The 20628-nt window shown below is 34.7% G+C and overlaps 1 protein-coding gene across 2 annotated transcripts in view; it reads right to left on the bottom strand.

The window, feature by feature from the left end:
- Positions 1–1172: 1172 nt before the first annotated feature.
- LOC124369211 overlaps positions 1173–20628 on the bottom strand; it is a 64903-nt gene continuing 45447 nt past the window's right edge. For both annotated transcript variants that reach the window (XM_046827050.1, XM_046827051.1), the window contains 5 exons: positions 19278–19345; positions 16370–16453; positions 13567–13752; positions 11229–11429; positions 1173–2770 (listed from right to left, as the gene is read on the bottom strand). In XM_046827050.1, the coding sequence (XP_046683006.1) occupies positions 2667–2770; positions 11229–11429; positions 13567–13752; positions 16370–16453; positions 19278–19345 (643 nt within the window). In that variant the 3' untranslated portion in view covers positions 1173–2666. The remainder of the gene's footprint in view (positions 2771–11228; positions 11430–13566; positions 13753–16369; positions 16454–19277; positions 19346–20628) is intronic.

Raw genomic sequence — 20628 nt, 5'->3', positions numbered from 1 at the left:
AATGTGAACACACTTGTTTAACTTTAAATGTAAAGTAATGGGTTGTTAATTTCAACATTACTAACAGTAAGTTTTTTATGTTATCTTCCGAACATGCTTACCATTGGAGGATTAAACTGTGTTCTCTCGGTTTCATATTCAACAATTTACAATTTTAGCAAAATGTAATTATTTTCTTTTGACGTGGTATTTGTATTTAAGCTGTTGAAGCAAATTTTTTTTATCCAATTACAAATGTTCTTATTTTTTTGCGTAAGAGGTTTTTTGTTTACAGTATATTGTGTTAGTCAGTAAGGTATCAATGTTAAATTTTATATACATAAAAGCACTACATTTACATTATACATATATGAATATTAGTAATTGTTACCTTAACAATACAAAAATCTTCAATTTCAGCAATTCATTCCTTGAATTATTGTTTGTTTAGAACCACTGTAGAGCCTAATTATTATAATTTATTACAAACATAAATTTTGCTCAATTTTAATTGATCAAAACAGTACCGTCATTTAAATTATCTTATAAAACATAACAATTAGGCCGCAAATCAATCAAAACAGTGAAACAATAATTATAATGGAATTACGAAACAAGGCGCGGCAACATACTAGTAGTAGCGCCTGCAATTTTCAGATAGGCCAGAATCCAGGTCTCTTCTTTTCTCTCGCCATCAGTAATGTCAGGTATATCTGGGTTGTCTTGGATTTACATTAGATCAAAATTTAAATGATTCGAAACTGATGTTAAACTGTGGGTCACTTAGTTCCTTGGGCACTGGCAATTAATTACTGAATTACCTTTTTTTTAAGAATCAGATGACCTTAAAAAGTTATAAGACTAAACAGAAAACTCTCACTTATGTAATTCATTACATATCTACCCTTGACGTGATGTGATGTTCCAACCCTCAAAAAGTACAAAAATATAATCTATTAAGGAAAAGCTCAAGATTATTGAAAAAAAAAAAAAAAACTGGCTCTCACTCACGTATAATATATTTATAAAGGGTCTATAAATTTATTATTCATAAATGGTGTTCACTGTAACAGTAATGATAGTCACACTTATCCGACCTTTGCTTGGCTGACATTCCCTTTTATCTGATGGTAAGGTACAACGAGTATATTTAACTGATTCTAAAGGCTGAAAATAGATCTAGTATAAAAATATTGATCTACATTGTCCTTGGACAATACTGCACCAGTGTATATTATAGTACCAAACACAACAATAAATGTGCATAAAAATAAACATAATACAATACAGTACCATATGAAATGCTTGGCGTGATTGTAGGGTGGAGAGTAGTGTACTCAATTCTACCACTTTCCTCCTGGTTTTGCTAACTATTTCGATTGTACCAAGGTCATTGTTCTAACCCTCCTACCCCTACATAATTTTGGTAATTAGTCAGTAAGTTGAGTGTTTTGTCCCACAATAATGAATTAGAGTTAACTATTGATCTTTTGTGTTGTGTTGTTTGTACCTGTAAATGAAATAAATTTAATTTTTTCATACTGTACACATATTTTACATAGTAGTATTATGACAAGACTTTTATACTGTAATGTATTTTACAATTTTTTAAGACCATAGTCAACATAAGTATGCTATACTATGATTGATAATAAAAACAAACTCTTTAAGACTTTAGAATGCTTTTCACTATATTTTGCTATTGTCCTGACATATTCAGTTATCTTGTGTAATGGCCACATGTTTAAGTCAGATAAGTGATAAAGTATTATACTTACAACACACTAAATCGTATCTATTTCAGATAAATATAATACCTAAAATTTATTTAGTTAAGTTATAGCTGTTGTTTAGGAACTATTATAGTTAACAGAAAGGAACCAGTTTTGTGTTTAATAATTCACTAAACATGTAAAAAATATTACATAAAGAGATACAAATCAATGTTGAATCCTGATCAATACAACTCAGAAGATGTAGCAGTGGAACCACCATTAATTTCAATTGTTTAGTTAATATTAGTTTATAAATCTTCACAAACAAAAATTAAAATACAATTATTTGATTCAACTGAAAATAACTCATTTAAAAGCAATTGAATTTACACAACCAAAATTTGTTATTAACCGGTCTTTTATTTAAATTACTATTTTGTAAAAATATTCGTCTTGATAGTAAGCACTATGACGTATAAATATCAGTCAAAATAAGTTTAACTGACATTTTACATTCAAACAATCTGAGCTAAATAAAAATTTTACAGTTGATCTCATAAAACATTACTATGAATTAAAACCTGCTATTAACTAACACAATTACAATTTAAAATCTCAATAATCTTAAGTTTTTTTATAAAGAATTGAGTCCTTTAACCTAGTGGCCATTATCTATTTGCTGCTCATCGTTTAGTTCACAGCTCTGTTTGTTAGTTTCAGTCAACAGTATGTTAACTAAATTAAATCATCTTATACAACTCAGATAGCAATACCTTATACAACTCAGACAGCAATACCTACAAATACAAAATTGTCCTTCAACTAAATTAAGGTTGGTATCAACAGAGCTTGATAAACCTAGCACCAAAGTACACATAAAAACTGTAAAGGAAAAACTTTAAAGTTATGTTGGTCATATTAGGAATGCCCTAGGCTAAGATGTAATATTTGAGCTGAGGGTGCCAATCTTCATCACCGAAAAATGTTGATAAGTACAAGAGCCATGTTCAAACTTAGAATGGATGGTAACATCAATGCACTGGAGTCTTTGGAGGCACTGTTTTCTGAACAGGAACCTGTAATATAAAGTACATTGTAAAAGCATACATTTTTTATTTAAAAACTTCAATAAAAATTCATTACATGAGCATTAAAACTTTAAAAAATATATTTATCCTGTGAACTTTAAATTAAACATGTTTAACCTTTCAGTTCAGCAGCCATTTTTGAACAAGGAGGAGCAACAAGGATTTTTTCACTTGAAAGCTATCAGCTGTTTGATCATAAATACAAAACTTATATAATGCAATCTATTTTTCAATATTTATAACAATTCCAACTCAATGAAATCAGTTAACATATAAGCGAGCACAACCACTTTAAAGCTACGCATACACAAACCAGGAGTAACAAACATGTCACAGTTGAGAAGTATCACCTGATTGTCGCTCGAGGCTTGTGCAAGTGTACCTTTAAAGTGGTTGTGTTCTCTTATGCATTTATGGATTTTTTGAGAAAAAAAATTAAATTGGAATCGTTATAAATATTAAAAAATAGTTCACATTTTGTAAACTTTTTTTAGGGCCATAAAACACAAGAGGTTATCAATGGCCTCTGTAAACATGACAACCGCCTACTGTTGTAGCGTTGTCATTTACTCGTGTTATAAGGTAGTCTATAGCCAAATAAAGACACCTTAAACAGTGCCTTATAGATATTATATAATTAACCTATAAAAATAAAATAGCAACTTAAAAATTGTTTGTCAAGGTGACTGTAGATAGGCCACTCTGACAAAAGTTAAAATCTAAATTACAAGGGTATCATATAAAATAAATAACAATATACCAAACTCAACAATGTTATTGCCAAAGTGACTGTAAATGGGCCACTCTGGCAATTATTAAAAACTAAATAACAAGGGCATAAATACTATGTAACGAAACAACAGGAATGAAAACATTACTACCGGCATGGCTGTAAATGGGCCATACTGATAATACTTGTAAATCTAACAAACAGAAGAACAAACATTAAAAACTAAATAACAAAACAACAGGGATGACAACATCACTACCGGCATGGCTGTAAATGGGCCATACTGGTAATACTTGTAAATCTAACAAACAGAAGAACAAACATTAAAAACTAAATAACAAAACAACAGGGATGACAACATCACTACCGGCATGGCTGTAAATGGGCCATACTGATAATACTTGTAAATCTAACAAACAGAAGAACAAACATTAAAAACTAAATAACAAAACAACAGGGATGACAACATCACTACCGGCATGGCTGTAAATGGGCCATACTGGTAATACTTGTAAATCTAACAAACAGAAGAACAAACATTAAAAACTAAATAACAAGGGTAAATCTAAGATAAATTAGCGTAACAAATAACAAAATATACATTAATAAATTAATAACAAGAACTATATGCAAGCTAAAAGGGAGGATTCTTTTAAGAAAGCAAAGAGCCTCCCAATTATAGCCTCTTTGTCGCCGAGGAAATCAGTTAACGAAACTGACAGATTAAGAACGTGACGGAATCTTGAGAAGCGAGGGCAGTCGACAAGAACATGCTCGACTGTTACAACAGTGTCACATGTTAATTACATTAAAAAACCAATATTTAATACTTTTATTTTTGTGAGGCCTTTCGATAGCAAGGCTATCTTCGTCAGACACATCACAAAAGATCACATCACAGACTTTTGTGATGTGTCTGACTAAGATAGCCTTGCTATCGAAAGGCCTCACAAAAATAAAAGTATTAAATATTGGTTTTATGTTTTAATGTAATTAAGTTAACAGTAACCAATATAAGTTCCATCTACAACAGTGTCACATGTGTCGCAGACTGGAGGATTCTCTCTTTTCATGAGAAAGCTGTGAATCAGCAGTGTGTGACCTAAACGCAGGCGACACAACAAAACCTCCTCACGACGATTGCTGTAGCTGGCTGTACCCCATGGTTTCACACAATCCTTAATACGGCGCAGCTTGTTATTCCCGACTGCCTGCCACTCAGAACTCCACTTTTCTTTTATTTTAGCCTTCACCACCAGGATAATGTCAGATGCCATCATCCGTGTAGTAAAAGGCTGAAGTTCCAGTGCATCCTTCGCTCCTTCATCCGCCAGCTCGTTTCCCGGAATACCCACGTGACCCGGTGTACCCAGACAAAAACTGCGTTGACGCTTTCACATTGTAGTGAATGTATGGATTTCCATATATCCCGAACTATTATGTTCTTTGAGAACATATCACTAATACCCTGTAAACTGCTGAGGGAGTCTGTACAGACCGCTAACCTCCCAGTTCTAGACCAAGTGATGTTGAGGGCCTTCTCTATGGCTGTTAGTTCCGCTATAAAGATAGAGGAATCCTTAGGGAGACGGAAGCCGTAGCGACTACCAGCAGCAACGAATGCACAACCCGTCCTCGAATTGTCCTTCGATCCGTCGGTATATACAACATCGCAGGAAGCTAGGCTGCATAATCCGACAGAACTCCTGTTGGTATAGGATATCTGTAGTAGAGGACTTATTGTATTTAGACAGACTTGTATTTATCTCAGGTTTTGTGACTATCCAAGGTGGAACGTCACATTGATGTACTACCCTAAACTCGTACTCATCTAGTCTTAATTGTTCGACATAAGATTACCCTGACACCTATGGGTGATGGGTGGCGGGGTCTCGTTTGAGGACTGATTCAAAAGCAGGGTTTTCAGGTTTTGATGATATTGCATATATATATAATTTAGGGACAATTGCAGTCGTCTGTAGACAAGGGAGGATTGTCCAGTTTCAGCAAGCAGACTGATAATGGGGGTGAAACGAAAAGTTCCAGTGGCCAATCGTAAGGCAGAGTTTTTAACTGTATCTAACATTTTAAGAACATTTGCTGTTGCTGATCCATAAGCATGGCAACCATAATCTAGGCAGGAACGAATGATGTCTTTGTAAAATTTGAGCAAGCAGCTCCGGTCAGAGCTCCCCACTTTGTTCAGCTCAGAGCTCTCAAGATGTTAAGGCGTTTTAAACATTTGTTTTTAAGATTTCGGATGTGTGCCACCCAAGTAAGACGAGAATCAAACATGAGACCCAGGAATTTTATTTCCTCGACGGTTGGTATTCTCTGTCCGATCAAAGTTAGTGTTGGCTTCTCCATGGTTTGAAGCCTAGAAAAGACCATGCTCTTAGTTTTCGATGGGGAAAACGAAAAACCCGTTACTCTACACTACTGTTCAAGCCGGTTTATAGTAAACTGCAGAGCTCTTTCAGATGTAGACAGTTTCTTTGCCGAGATGAAAATGGCAAAACCGTCTACAAACAAAGAACAGTGTACAGGAGGTATAACATACGGTGCAATTTCATTTATTGCAATGGTAAACAGGGTGCAGCTTAAAACACTTCCTTGTGGGATTCCATTTTCTCGAATGAGAGGATCAGAAAGAGTTTTCCCGAGTCTTACTTGGATAGTTCTGTCTGACAAAAAGCCATTTATGAATGCCGCCATGTGACCACCAACACCCCAGGATATTAATTTATTTACAATACCCCTTCTCCATGCAGTGTCATTGGCTTTCGACAAGTCAAAGAAAACAGCAGCTAAGTGTTTTCCTTGAATAAAAGAGTTTAGGATGGACGTCTCCAAACACAACAGATGATCTGCAGTAGACCTGCTCTGCCGAAATCCACACTGAGCAGTCGCCAGAAGATTGTTTTTTTCCAAATACCACACAAGCCTTCTATTGACCATTCTTTCAAGTACTTTGCAGAGGCAACTACTAAGGGATATAGGCCGATAACTACTTGGAGACGCTCTATCCTGGCCCGGTTTATGTAGAGCGATAATATGTGAATGACGCCAAGATGTAGGAAATAAATTTTCTAAATAAATTCTGTTGTATAAAGTTAAAAGATCTTTCTTAGTTTCTTCCATCAGGTGCCGCATCATGGCATAATGTATACTGTCAGGACCTGGTGCGGAGTTTGATGTGGCCTTAAGGGACAAATCGAGTTCGTTTATGGTAAAGGGAAGGTTTAAAGGGAAAACGTTATTTAGATTTAAATTAATATCTAACCTTTCCTGAGCAGCTTTAAAATGTTGAAAGTCGAGGCAATACGACAACGTCTTGGAAACTTGCTCAAAGCGAGCCGCAAACAAGTTGGCAACTGTCTGAGGATCTGTCACTATATCACCGTGACGTTCTAGACCAATTACGGAAGGTGGAGAGGACCTGCTGCAAACTGAACGTAGTTTTTTCCAAAGATCAGACGTAGGAGTAGTTCTCTTTATTTTTTCAATATAGTCTAACCTTTGCTCTCAAACTTCTGTAATTTTAAAGATTTTGTGCTGTAGGACATCTGTTAAATACCTTAAGACATTTTCTACGGTCTTTTAGAGCCTTTGAACATTCCTCTGACCACCACAGAACTGCGTGACGACTTTGTTTCCCTGAGGATTTGGGAATGCTCAATTCGGCCCGCTGAAATAAGAGCTGATGTAAATGATGTAGTTACTATTTCAATGTCAGTATTTTCAGTAATAATGGTTAGAGGATTTAAGCTATTTCTAAATTCATTCCAATCCGCTTTCTGAATTTTCCTCCTTGGAGGCCTGTTGATTGCAGAAGGAAGCGATTAAAAGGCTTTGGTAATGGGCGCATGGTCACTCCATGACAGGTCGGGAAGAACGGACCAGTGGACCCTGGTTCCCAAACACGGACTGCATATCGACAAATCAATTGCCGACCACACGCCGGTCCTAGGACACATGTAGGTGGCCGACCCGTCATTGAGTACGACCGTTTGCTCCTCATCCCACAACCCCGAAAGCATGATACCCCTCTGACTATAATGACTGGAACCTCAGGAACAATGATGTGCGTTGGCCAACAATCAAGAACGGAGAGGGAATCTGATTGATTAGATCACGCAGATTGTCAAGGACCAGGTCTTAAGGTAAGGATGGGATGTATATAGAGCAGATTGTTATTTTAATAGGAATGTTGATTGTTATTATAATTGCTTGTAGATTTGTGACGATGTTCAAGACTCTGGCGTTCAAACAAGAATGCGAAAAAATCGCAACACCGCTACAGGCTATTTCTTGCTGGTGATCTAAAAGAAAAGTGTCATAACCATTGATTTTAAGTGGTATGTGAGGACCTAATTTGGTTTCTTGAATACATATTATTGTTTTGTATTTATAAGTAGTTTTAAATCCTCTAAATGACTTCTTAAACCATTAATATTCTATTGAATAAGCATGACTTTATATTATTATTACAATTCATGCAATATTTTACTTCTTTACTACATAGTAATTTTTTTCTTTGTTTTGTTACAGGGCGGAAAGTTCCATGTAACGTTTGGAACTCCGTCCGGAGCTGCAATGGGTCCTCAGCTGTGTCATTATCATTGATGGACAGTTGAGATGACTTAGATGATGACGTATTAAGGTTCCTAGCAGGCACTTTTGACCTGTTATCGACTTTAGTTTGAATATTCTTCTTAAGCTTTTCTGACAGTTTCTTTCTCTCTTCTAAACTTAAGCCAGGTTTCAAATTTTGCTGAACTTTATCTCTGTATGTAAGACCTCCTGGTGAAGGTTTAACACAAGACTGTGCATTAGGTTTAGTGGAGGTCTGAACGTCTCGGGGAGATTTACTGGGCAAGACCACCGACTGTTCCCCAGTACCTGCGGCGAGGTGCTGAACCAGAGCAGCCACCTGCTCAGTTAATGCACGCACCATACCCTCCAAGACTGTACATGAGGAACACTGTGCGGACTGGACAGGGACAGATACATCTTCAGAGTAAGAAATTCCTTTTTTTGGAGTTGGGGCGACCCTCCTCCTGTACTCTTTACGCGCCTCGTTAAATGAAAGTTTTTCGATAGTCATGATTTTTAATATTTCTTTTTCTTCTTTAAAGATATTACACTCTTGAATATGCCAGATGTTTTCCCTTGCAATTGATGCATCACGTCTCATTTTTGCACCCCTCCTCTTGGTGTCCTTCATCACCGCAGCGGGGACAAAAAACACACTTTACTGAAGTGCCCAAACCTCTGACAGCGGAAACACCGCTGGGAGGTTTTTAAAGTACGGCCGCACAGACAGAGACAAATAACCGGCTTTGATGGTTTCTGGCGGATGGGGTTTTGAAAAGGTTATAATGAGACCCAGGGTAGGAACCTTTACTCCTGTCCGAACTATTCTGACCACATCTGTCACCATCTCACACTGCAGCTCATCCTTGATTTCCTCTTCATTGCAGTCCATAAGGTCTTGACAGAAGACGATTCCCTTGGAAGAGTTCAGAGAGGCATGAGGCTCGACAGTAATTGCTACCTGGGCGAAAAAGCTCATCATTTTCAGGAACTTCTTGGATTGGATGCAATTTGCAGCCTCCACCAGGATAGTTCCATTCCTCAGCTTCCTTATAGATTTTGGTTGCCCTCCACAGGCTACTAAGATTTGTGGATAAGGAACGGGCTCACCTTAGTCAACATTTTTCCATCTTCCATATGACTCAGTACAAGAAATAAAGGTGTAGGAATATTTATCTCATCGTTACTTTGTGCTTTCTCCATTTTTCTTTGTTTTTTTTTTTTTGTTTTGATCAAGCTCACATTCTGAGTCAGACAAATGTTGTTTTTTCTCCAGATCACTTTGATCTCTTGCTATCACGCTTTGCCCTAATTTTGGGGTGATTTCGGTTTCCATAAGGATTTTAACCAGGGCATCGTGAGTAAGGGTGCAGGCCGAGATACACCAGGAACAGGCACGCCCTTGATAAAACTGAGTCCCGTGGGGGCCCAGGTTAATCTACCCTAGATCCCCGGTGTTGACTCGTTTAACCAGACTGGGTATACTCGCAAGGCCTGGGCTCGCACGTTGCAGCAGGAGCTCCGACACTCCTGCTCATTACACACTTCCTGACCAAGGACATTGAAGTGACTGGCTACTGAACCAGTACACGACACGCCTCAGCAGAGCAAGCTCACATCAGCTCTCACCGGCGCCAGACAAGGCTCCACCACCGGCTTAAGCATTCCCAGCGAGTCATGCACTGGAACGGTCGGATGATGATAGAGGAAGAGAAAGAAAGTGAAAAGACTCCTGGAAGTTCCAGTGTCGGAAATGACAGAGGTTGGCCCAGGGTGGCCACAAGTAGAAGAGAGTATATGGGATCCTATTTAGAAAATAAATAAAATAGAATCCCATGCAAGGAGCATGCCACAAGTAAGTGGAAGTAATGACATACTCAGCTCGGGTAACCCCGTGGTCACCATCCACGTACTCATAAAAATTATGAGCCCCTGGGGGATTTGTAAACTTTTTATAACTTATGCAAAACAGCTAATAGCTTTCAATTGACAACATTTTTCTTCCTCCTGGCTTGTGCAAACATACATAAAAAGTGATCATGCTTGCTTACGTGTTAACTGATTTCATTGAGAAAATAAACTACACTGGTTTTTTTTTTCTTATTTGACTTTAAAACAGGCGCCATTATGTTAATATCAAAGGAAATCACACCAATATTTGTTCAAAGCTTCTTCTTCTTAGGTATAAGCTTCTTTATTAGTACATATGTAAAAAATTTGGTATATGTAGCTTTCCTACTTCTAGAGATATTAATTTTTATCAAATATACAAAATGGCGGCTTGAGGCTAAAATACACATTTGTCAAACTATGTTTATAAGACATATTGTTTGAAATGATGAGTACAATATCACAGACTTGTTTACTGAATACACTATAATTGTAGCTAAATTTTAAAAATAGTTTAATTATGTATTTTAAAATAAAAACTCTTTTCTGTTAGGCTACTATTATTTCTTATTTTAATTAAAAACTATTAAGTGTTGATAACTGAAGGAAAATTGAAAAAATATGCTTAGTATAGAAATATTAATTACCCAAAACTACAAAAGATAGAGCATATTTTGTAAGGAAAATTTTAAAAAGAACATATTTCTCCAAGTCTATCAAGTGTTATTTTCAATCCTCTTATCTACTACCATTATTAATTTACAGACAGTTGTTTAAACAGGCAATGTCTCCATTTTCATCCCTTGCCACAAAGTTATAAACCACATTGGGAAGTGACAACATGAGGTTTCAACTTAACATAAGTGATTATAACACCAAAAATATGTAAACAGCTTGAAGTACATGCACAACCCCCTTGGCTCCCTTCCTAATAAAATGAGGAATTAAGTCAGTAAATAGAAAATCTGCCGAGTCTGTAGTGGTGGATTTTATATCCCTAACTCCACATCTGTATTAAAGGTATTTTTTATTTCATTTCAGAGAAAAACCATTATTGAAAAAGATTAAAGAGTTGGTTGAAGTGGTATGAGTAAGGATGGAGGAACACAAGAGAGCCAACACATGAGAGAATGAAAGGAAGGAGAATTAAAATAATGGTGCAGATGTGGTAACATCAGGTAAAACAAAGATACAAAAAGTTTACTCTTGATAAGAGTCTGAGATGCTTACCTTGTAATGTTAGGTTTAAAGGTGAAGTGATGCGGTTCGCTGAGAGATTGCATGAATCTGATAACCGATGAAGAGTCATGTATCCATTTCTCTGATTGAGGATGAAACAGTATCTTTTGGCATCTGTGGACTTTCGGCTGACTGGAGATGCAATCACATACGTTGTGCGGTTATCAGACCAAGTGCCATGGCAATTGTAGACTGAAATATTTAATAACGATTATTCTCACAACATTCTTTATGTATATAGCCTGGTTACAAACATAATCAAAACAAGAGATTTGGCTTACAAATCTGATTGAACATTTGAATCAACAACTAATTATAACTAGGACAACATGTGGTATCTAATACACATAGCTCAATATTATGAGATTGGACTAATGAATTTGTGAATTTGCATGGTGACCTGTACAGTTGATATAAATTATAAGAACTTACCATTATCTTATCACATGTTATCTTTATATTTAATTTGTTACATCAGTCCATATTTTATTACTATTATAATGACTGAGTTTTCAAATAAAATATATTAGCTCCATTTGATGAAAACGATTTATTTATTTATTTTATAATAGTAAACTTTGTAAAGGGATTTTAAGTATCACTGTAATAAGGTTATAAGTTTCTACCAAATGTTGAAAATGTTCTCAATACAAACAAAACTAAAATACAAGTTAATAAACTATGTAATCTTTTAAAAATGTATGTCTGAAGCTACGTTTACACTAGTAAGAAGTTTTGTGCCTGACAGTAAAGATTGCTAGTCTAAATGGGTGCAAGATCTTGTGAGTGCTGTAACAACTACTGTCAGACAGATGTAAATGAATATTTAAGAGCAGTATCGGACAGTTGGCTGCAAGAACTGAAGAGCAGTGTCAGACACTAAAATTTCAATTATAAACATTGCCAAGAGATATCACTGTCATGAGTGAACAGATTTTACCTTTGACTCCGGCAACAATAAGCGATGCAGCTGTAGCAACAGTTCTCGGGAGTAAAATTTGCTATACTTGTTCACATTATGCGACAGTAGTTGCACAAATTCTCTTGCAAGAATATACTGATGAAGAGCTTGAATGTTTTCAATAGGTTTTGAGTATAAACTAATGTTTTATTGTGCTCCACAGATAGAAATACAATGAATAAAAATCAAAAGATCTAGTAGGCTAACCTGCCGATCCTTCACTGTTTATTCATTTCTTGCTACAAATATTGATTAAACAACACCTCATATGTAATGTCAAGTTAGCTGGTGCTTCATTGTGCATGAATTACAAATCCTGTCTTAATTATAACACCACATTTCCTAATCAGCAGAAATTATAAATGTTAATAATAAACTATAAAATGTCCATGGTTTTTACTGTTTCATGGCCCCAACAAAAATTTTCAAAAATACACTCTCATAAATTTACATTGACTTGCTTCTGATGTTTAGTTTGGAAAGTTGTAAATACTAGCTTCACTAATTTTAAGAAGTATCTTATTTTAGGTTTAGAAATAAAGGGGCATTTATTATGTATAACGTATTAAACATAAATTTTCACTGAATTTATTTTGTTTTTTATCAGAACAACTGCTTAAAGGAAACTCCATTTAAAATAGTTCTCTACTTTAAAAGAAATAATGAACTATTCATTAGGTTTTACCAGCAAATAACAGTGTAAACAGGTTTTCATTGGTTCAGTTACGATAATTATGAAAGTTCATAATGTTTTTTAAAGTGGCCTTGCCATAATATAGAATTGATGAGTCAAATCGAGGAAGTAAAAGAAATACTGTCAGAAATTTACCTTTATTGGATAGATTGCTGGTGAAAGAGCTTGTAATTTCTGTAATAAAGTGTACACATTGTACACTCTCCACACAGTCATCTGTCCCACTTGCAAAACACTAACTTCTTGTATTGTCCTACTGCTTGGGTTGTTTTCAATATTTTGCAAAATGGTTTCTTCAATTTTTGAGTCCTTAACTCTCTTAGGCCTACTCTTTATCTTTCTTAGTATTTGGACTTGTGTAGTATTGACACTAGAAGTCCCTTTATATTTTCATGTAATTGCATTTATTTGGTTGTGTAAGCACATTTCTTTTTTAACCATGAATTACAAACAACATATAAATGCACAAAAGATACAAAAGATCCTGTAAATGTAGTTTTATTTTGCTGAATCCAAAGCTGATTATATAAAATTCTTGGAAATAAGGTTTAGTGGAGAATTTTATTATAACTGTATGAGTTTTCTGGAAAATAATTTTCTATGTCCTTCAAAAATTTGGTATCTATACAATAGTTGTTATAGAGAAATATTTTACAGATATAAATTACACTTGCCTGCACTGGATTCAGATGAACAAGTTTGAAAAGTGATAGCATTTGGAGAAGCAAAGCAACTGATAGAAACAGTTGTGTTGGAGTGGCAAAGTGGATCTGGATCCGAAGGCAGGGTCCAGGTGGCCTGACCACTACTGGCTATATATTGACCAGCAAGAGGACATCTGGTCTCGGGCAGGGACACCGCTACAACATTGATCAATTCAGATCATTATAAGAGAATTATAATGATAACTCACTATAAGAGAATTATAATAATAACTCATTATAAGAGAATTACTAAAACAATAAGAAAGGCTTGCTTGTTTAATATTGATAATTTTTATTTGATAACTTTTAAGACGCACTAATGCGTTAACCATCTGTTTGTTAGTCATATACAAAACTCGATAATTGTGGAGCATTAATATATCACATATGAAATTTTTCATTCTTAGTATAGTATTTACGTTTCTGAATTGAGACATTTAGTAAATTCAACACATATTTTCACACTGTGTACAGAACATTCCTTCAATGCATGGTAACTCGTAAAACTCATAATCACATAAATAAAAAGCAAAATTGACTTTATTATAGTGTAAGTTAACCTATAACCTTTTCTACCATGAATTGTTACTGACAGTATACTAGTGAGCTAAGCATCCAATTAGTAAAAAGCAGGTACTCTACAACTTTTCAAATTCAAATTCTTTACTGTCATAGTTTACATAACATACATTCTTTTAATCCAGCACAGCTGTAAGAATGGGTGACATTGTCAAGATACAAAATAGAACTTGATATTACTATCGGTTATGAAACATCGTCAAAGTCAAAAGTTTAATTAATTAAGTATAATGTTATACAATTAAATATGTACAATGTTATTAAATTATTGTATCAAATAGATACTCTTCAATAAAGTAACATTTTTTTCTTTTAACATATCTGAAACTTTTATTTTAAATTTATTGTCTTTTTGTATTGATTTTAATCTAGTAGGCAACTTATTGTATAATTTTCTTCCAAAATGTTGTGGTGAACGCTCAAACAAACAAAGTCTATGGATTGGAAAGTGCAACATATCTCTATTTATGATTATAGTGATTTGCAAAAAAGAGCTCGGAATTTTGCCTTACGAACAATAAGCATCTCAGCACATAAACCGATGGACAGGTTAACAGATTTAAGACTTTAAGTATTCCTTTGCTTGAAGTTCTTTTGGAAAATGTCATAATCCTTAAATATTTCTTTTGGACTTTGAAAATTTCTGCCAGCCTACCAGAACTTCCCCAAACTTCAATGCCATATTGCCATATTTAATAGAATTCAAATTTAAACCATTTGCTGCAAACCATCTTGATAATTCAAAAAGAGAGTCTTAAATCAACATATGAAGGCCAATACTTGTAGTATACTTGTAGCAGATTTGAGAACTGCTGTTGTATCATCTGCATATAATATTAAACCAGAATTTGTATTTGCTGGGAGATAATTAAAATATATTAAAAATAGTACAGGACCCAGAATTAATCCTTGTGGAACCCCACAATTAAATAATTTCCATTCTGACTTAAATAACGTATTACTTTTTTTATACAACCATACGGCAGAATCGAGATGAAAGGTAAGAGTGTATCCAGCGCCAACTAGAGAAAGAAAAATTATAATAGAGAATTTTATCTAAGAGAATTTCATGTACCACACAGTCAAAGGCCCTGGACCAGTCTACACAAAATCGCCACTCTATAAACAAAATCTGCAATAGCCTGAACTGTGTTTCGTCCAGCTCTAAAACCATATTGCTCATCTACAAACAAATTATTGTGTTCAAAATGAGATATTATTTGATCTGTCACTATTTTTTCAAACACTTTGGAAAAAGAAGGCAAAATTGATACTGGCCTATAGTTTTCTGGATTGTGCTTACTTCCTTTCTTGAAAATTGGTTTTGTTTCTGCATATTTAAGTTAGTAAGGAACATAATCCGTCTCATATGATCTATTAATTATGATAGAAAGGGGTGAAGCAATGAAATCCACAGCTTGCTTCATCAAATCCACAGGAATTTCATCCCAACCTGATGACTTTTTGTTTTTCAGTTGTTTAATTGTATTATATACTGTGTTGACTGAAACAGGTTTAATGTTAAATTGGACAGGATTTAGAGTTTTTAAATTAGACAAATACTTAAGTGATTGGTTTACATCTGGGTTCAGATTAATCTCTCTAGAAGTGTTGACAAACTTGGTAATAAAATATTCAGAAATTTTCTGTCCATCAGATATATATTATGTCATTATTATAATTAAGTTCAGAGAAAGCTTCTGTTAGCTTATAGCTACCTAGTTCAGATTTAAAAATTGACCATGCTGCCTTACTTTTATTTTCTGAGGATTCAATAAACTTACAATTAACTAGTTTCTTAGCTTTATTACAAACAGATCTAAATATGTTCTATATAACTAACACTTACATTACTTATAACTATCACTTTTTTTAAGTGTGTTTATTATGTATGCCATTTAAAAATAATATCTTTATTTTTACCCTTTTATTCAATAAGACATTGTGTGGAAAGCCATATCTGCTACATTTATATTTATCAGTATTAGATGAAACAAACTGGCATCCAGAAAATCCGGTATTAAGAATGTTACAATGCATATTTTTGTTACATGCTATTTCAGAATGTACGTTTTCCACACACCTCCTCTGGGACATGCCTCGACATGCTGTATACAACAATTAGCAAGTTATATTTATTTGTAATAATAATGTAAATATATTAATTGTAGTTTGAATGTAAAAACTAACTTACTGATAAGTGTTACTGGACTAGACATCTGGTATGGATCAGTAAAAGGAGGAATACAGGCCTCCGAGGGATCCTGCACCATTTTATCTGAAATATCAAATTTTTTACTAAATATAACCTTATTTTTATGCTGAAGTATTCAATAACAATTAAATATGCCCTTTGTTATTACAAAATGAAAGGTTTTCTAACTTTGGTGTATTTAGTAGCTTTCAATCATTACACCATACCTTAAAATTCTAGTTTCACAAATAAGGAGCATTATCTATAATTCATTCAGACTTAACCCTTTGAGGATCAAAATTGTTTAGGTTATTTTTTTACAGTACCAAAAATGTTTACTGTCTTATAAAAAGATATATGCGAAATAGACCACTTCTAAAACTTCTGTTTTGCTGACAGATTGAAAAAATCATGGATTTGGTAATATATATATCGTAATATACAATTTAACCCTTTTACCTCCAAGCCCGAGATATATCACGCAACTCCAGTTTTGTGAACAACCGCTACGCCCGAGTATACTCGTTTTCATATTATCAGCTGTTTAATTTTGTTGTCAGTTGTTATATTGTGTTACTTGGTGTTCTTTTATGTTAGAAATGTCTAGATATTGTTAGTTGGTGGTGCAATCTTGTGGACATTACTCAAACTACTTGGAAACCGCGTGCTTTGTATCATACACGAGTTCGGAAATGGTTACGTAATAAGTTGGATTTACAAGGTGTTTTCCGATGTTTATTTGTAGATAGTTGTGTGATTATGGTAATATGTCAGAAGTCAGAATATTCTTTATTACAATTTCTTTAAGAAATGCAATGGTGTCAAAACAATACTGTATACAAACATGAGTATTTTCATAAAATTGTAATACAATATAATATGTATACTTACGTCCAGGTTGTTTGATAAAATTCGTCCATTGAGTAGTTTGGATTGTCCAACAAGAAATTCTTCAGTCTGTTCTTTAGTGTTGCACCAGTTCCCTGTCTGAAGTCTTGTGGTAGGTGGTTGAGGATCTTTATACCGGCATATATTGGTTGCTTTGCAAAAAGAGAAGTTCGATGAGCTGGGAGATTGAAGCGGTTTGCATGTCTTGTATTATAGTTGTGAAGGTCGGTTCCTTGGGCTGGTTTTTTGATTGATGCATAGTGAGCCACCTCACAAATGTACATTGCATATACAGTCAAGATTTTGAGGTTCTTAAAATGTTCTCGGCAGCTCTCCATAGGTTGTAGGCCTAGTATAGTTCTTACAGCCCTCTTTTGCAATATTAAAATCCTGTTCATGTTGGTCTTGGTAGTTCCACCCCATGCAGCTATACCATACTTTATGTGAGTTTCACAGAAAGCATAGTAAATTATTTTTGCTATTTCTGGAGTGCCAATTTGCGTCATTCTTCGCATTAAAAATATACCAGTGTTCAATTTTTCCATACATTGTCAATGTGGGCTGTCCAAGTAAAGGAACTGTCAATGGTAATGCCCAGGAAGCATGCACTCTCTTCCACTTCCACCTCAGGTAATGCTGGGTCCTCCCTTCCTCTTCTGCCAAACATAATTTGCTTAGTTTTCTGTGTGTTTATAACTAAGTCATTTTCATTGCAGTATTGAGTGGCTAGATTTGTGGCAATAAATGTACTTATCTGAAGTAATTCGGTACTCTCCTTACCCAGCACAAGGGTAGTATCATCAGCGTACATTATGGGAGTACAACTGTCGCTTAGATATGCTGGTAGGTCATTTGTTGTCAGGATAAAGAGAGCTGGCCCCAGAACAGAACCTTGGGGTACCCCTCTTGTTATTGGTAGAGGTGTTGATAGAACTTTTTTGGTGATACCCTTTTCTTGACTTAAAAGCTCCACAATCTGATGACGGTTGGCAAGATAGTTCTGAACCCATGTATGTTATAATTATTTGACAAATTGACATTATTTGAGATGTTGTAAACATTGTCTATTGTTTACTCTATTTATTAAACTTTAAATAACGTGTTATATCAAAAACTTCTAGAAATGGGAATAAATACTCAGTGCTGAGGGGTCTTGGTATGTAACTAAGCCCGGCACCCGGGTGTCGCTGTGAATCCAGAAATACAGTGGTTAAAGCGTTAAATGTTTGGAAATAAACATATTTTATGAGAAAAAAATACTACTACACATTATTTTGAAATAGTTTGAGCTTCTAAAGATGGCAACAAAAAATAATTTAACCGTGGGAAACCAATTTGTTTGGTTAAAAATTTTATTTTGAACAAAACTACATTTTTATGAAGTTAAATTCTAAAATAAAAAAAGTTATGATGATAACAATGTTTTACTCACAAGCTAGGAGAATAGAAAAAGTAAGTGATTTACAGGTAAATAATATAATTATATTTGTACTAACTTTTCATTAGCCCTGTAGCGTGATTTATATGTCATGGCTTGTTTAATATTGCTTTTAATACTAAAACAATGGTTTAAAATATATCTACACAAGTTTTGTTTAGATTTTAGGTTGTTGACAATGGTGACGTGGGAAGCATAGCGGATGACGTATAAAACTTAATATTTAATAATAATAATAATAATAATATTAATATTGTACAAAATTTAATATTTTATATAACGAACATATATTTTTATTTATACACACATATAAAAATAAATAATTAAATTGAAATGTAAGGCGTAATTTACTATAGGGATAAGTAGTGTTTTAAATGATAACATTTAAATTAAAACAAGCAATTTCTATAAATTGTACACCCTTTTTTACAACACTACAATGGACTAATGGATTGGCAATGTGGTCTTTTCACAACAACCATTGAGGCGGAAGGATTGGCCCTTAGTCCTCAAAGGGTTAAGAGACAATGATACTATCACTGAATGTGTATAATTAGAGTAGGTTCAATAATAATTACTTACTGGACTGCTGCACCTGTATTACCGCACTGTCTCGTTTATGGAATACCATACATATGTACCCGTTTTTGCTAGAAAAAAATTACAAGTTAGAGTATTATTTACTTCCCCAATATGATATTTTTAATTATATATAAAAAATTATGTGCAGAGAATCAATATATATATAGTGATTCAATCGCTATTGCCATTTTTACAAATTTAATTAATGTTAAAGGTAGTCAAATAGACGTTTGACAGGTATCTGATCTTCCACATATGTTAGTTTGGCTATTTAAGCACACATGTGACAGAAATGGTAAAATAAAAAACAATTGAATCATAGAAAGTAAGGGTTTTGTGGCGTAGTGGTAGCATGCTCACCTGGAGAGTGAAAGATCCAGTGACAATTTTCTATGACAACACTATACAAAAGGTTGTTTTTAAACATAAGAAGTGTTTTGATATTGTTGGAAAGTACAGTGGAACCTCGATAAGTCGCATTAATCGGGACCGCGGCTGATCCAGATTAACGAAAATCTGGGTTAGCCGGAGAATTAGGTAAAAATTAATAAAATACGGTATACTTACAGATAAACTCCATTATATTGTAATTGTAAAAACATCAAACATATGCACATTTAATTATTATTAATCCTTACAGTACATTTATAACTGTTCATTTCCTGGTAAAAAAAACTCAGTCAGCTTTGGTTGTGCCAATGTCATCTGCCGCTTGCGTGCTGTGCGATCCCGCAGTCACTTCAACATGAGCAATTCAGCCGGCGATGTTTCTGCCTGCCACTCGAATTAAACCATTAGTTCGTTAGTTTGGTCACTGCATCTCCTTGAGTCATCACTGAATCTTCAATGTCCCCATCTGCCTCCTCAGCGTCTTATTCATTAGCATCAGGTAAAAACGACGCGATCACTTCCTCGTCAGTAAGTGGCTCATAGCCTCCGTTATTGTCTGCCCCTAACCACAGAGTAATGTCATTTTCATCGACTTCAGAGCAGCCTTCAATATTTTGGAACATATCCAAAAGTTCTTGGGCTGGACATCGTCTGGAGAGTCATTTCCATATTACAGTTCCCCACTGGTTGAATTATATTTTCAGGCAAGTCGCATACACCCTTCCACAGTTTTTTCCAAGATTTAATTAAGCTGACTCTAGTCACTTGTTCCCAAGATTCTGCAATCATGTACATTACAGTTTTCACATTAAATGTTTTGAGAATCTCAACTACACCGTGTTCTCGAGAACCCCCTGGTCCATGGGCTGTAATAGCGCTGTTACATTAGAGGGCAAAAACTTGACGGTAATGTCCCCACTGACCAGCACATCTGCAGACGGATGTGAAGGAGCATTATCAA

Source organism: Homalodisca vitripennis, chromosome X (assembly GCF_021130785.1).
Source record: "Homalodisca vitripennis isolate AUS2020 chromosome X, UT_GWSS_2.1, whole genome shotgun sequence".
Classification (NCBI taxonomy): Eukaryota; Metazoa; Arthropoda; class Insecta; order Hemiptera; family Cicadellidae; genus Homalodisca; species Homalodisca vitripennis.
Note: the sequence above shows the minus strand (reverse complement) of the source record. Positions and strands in the feature narration are given on the sequence as shown.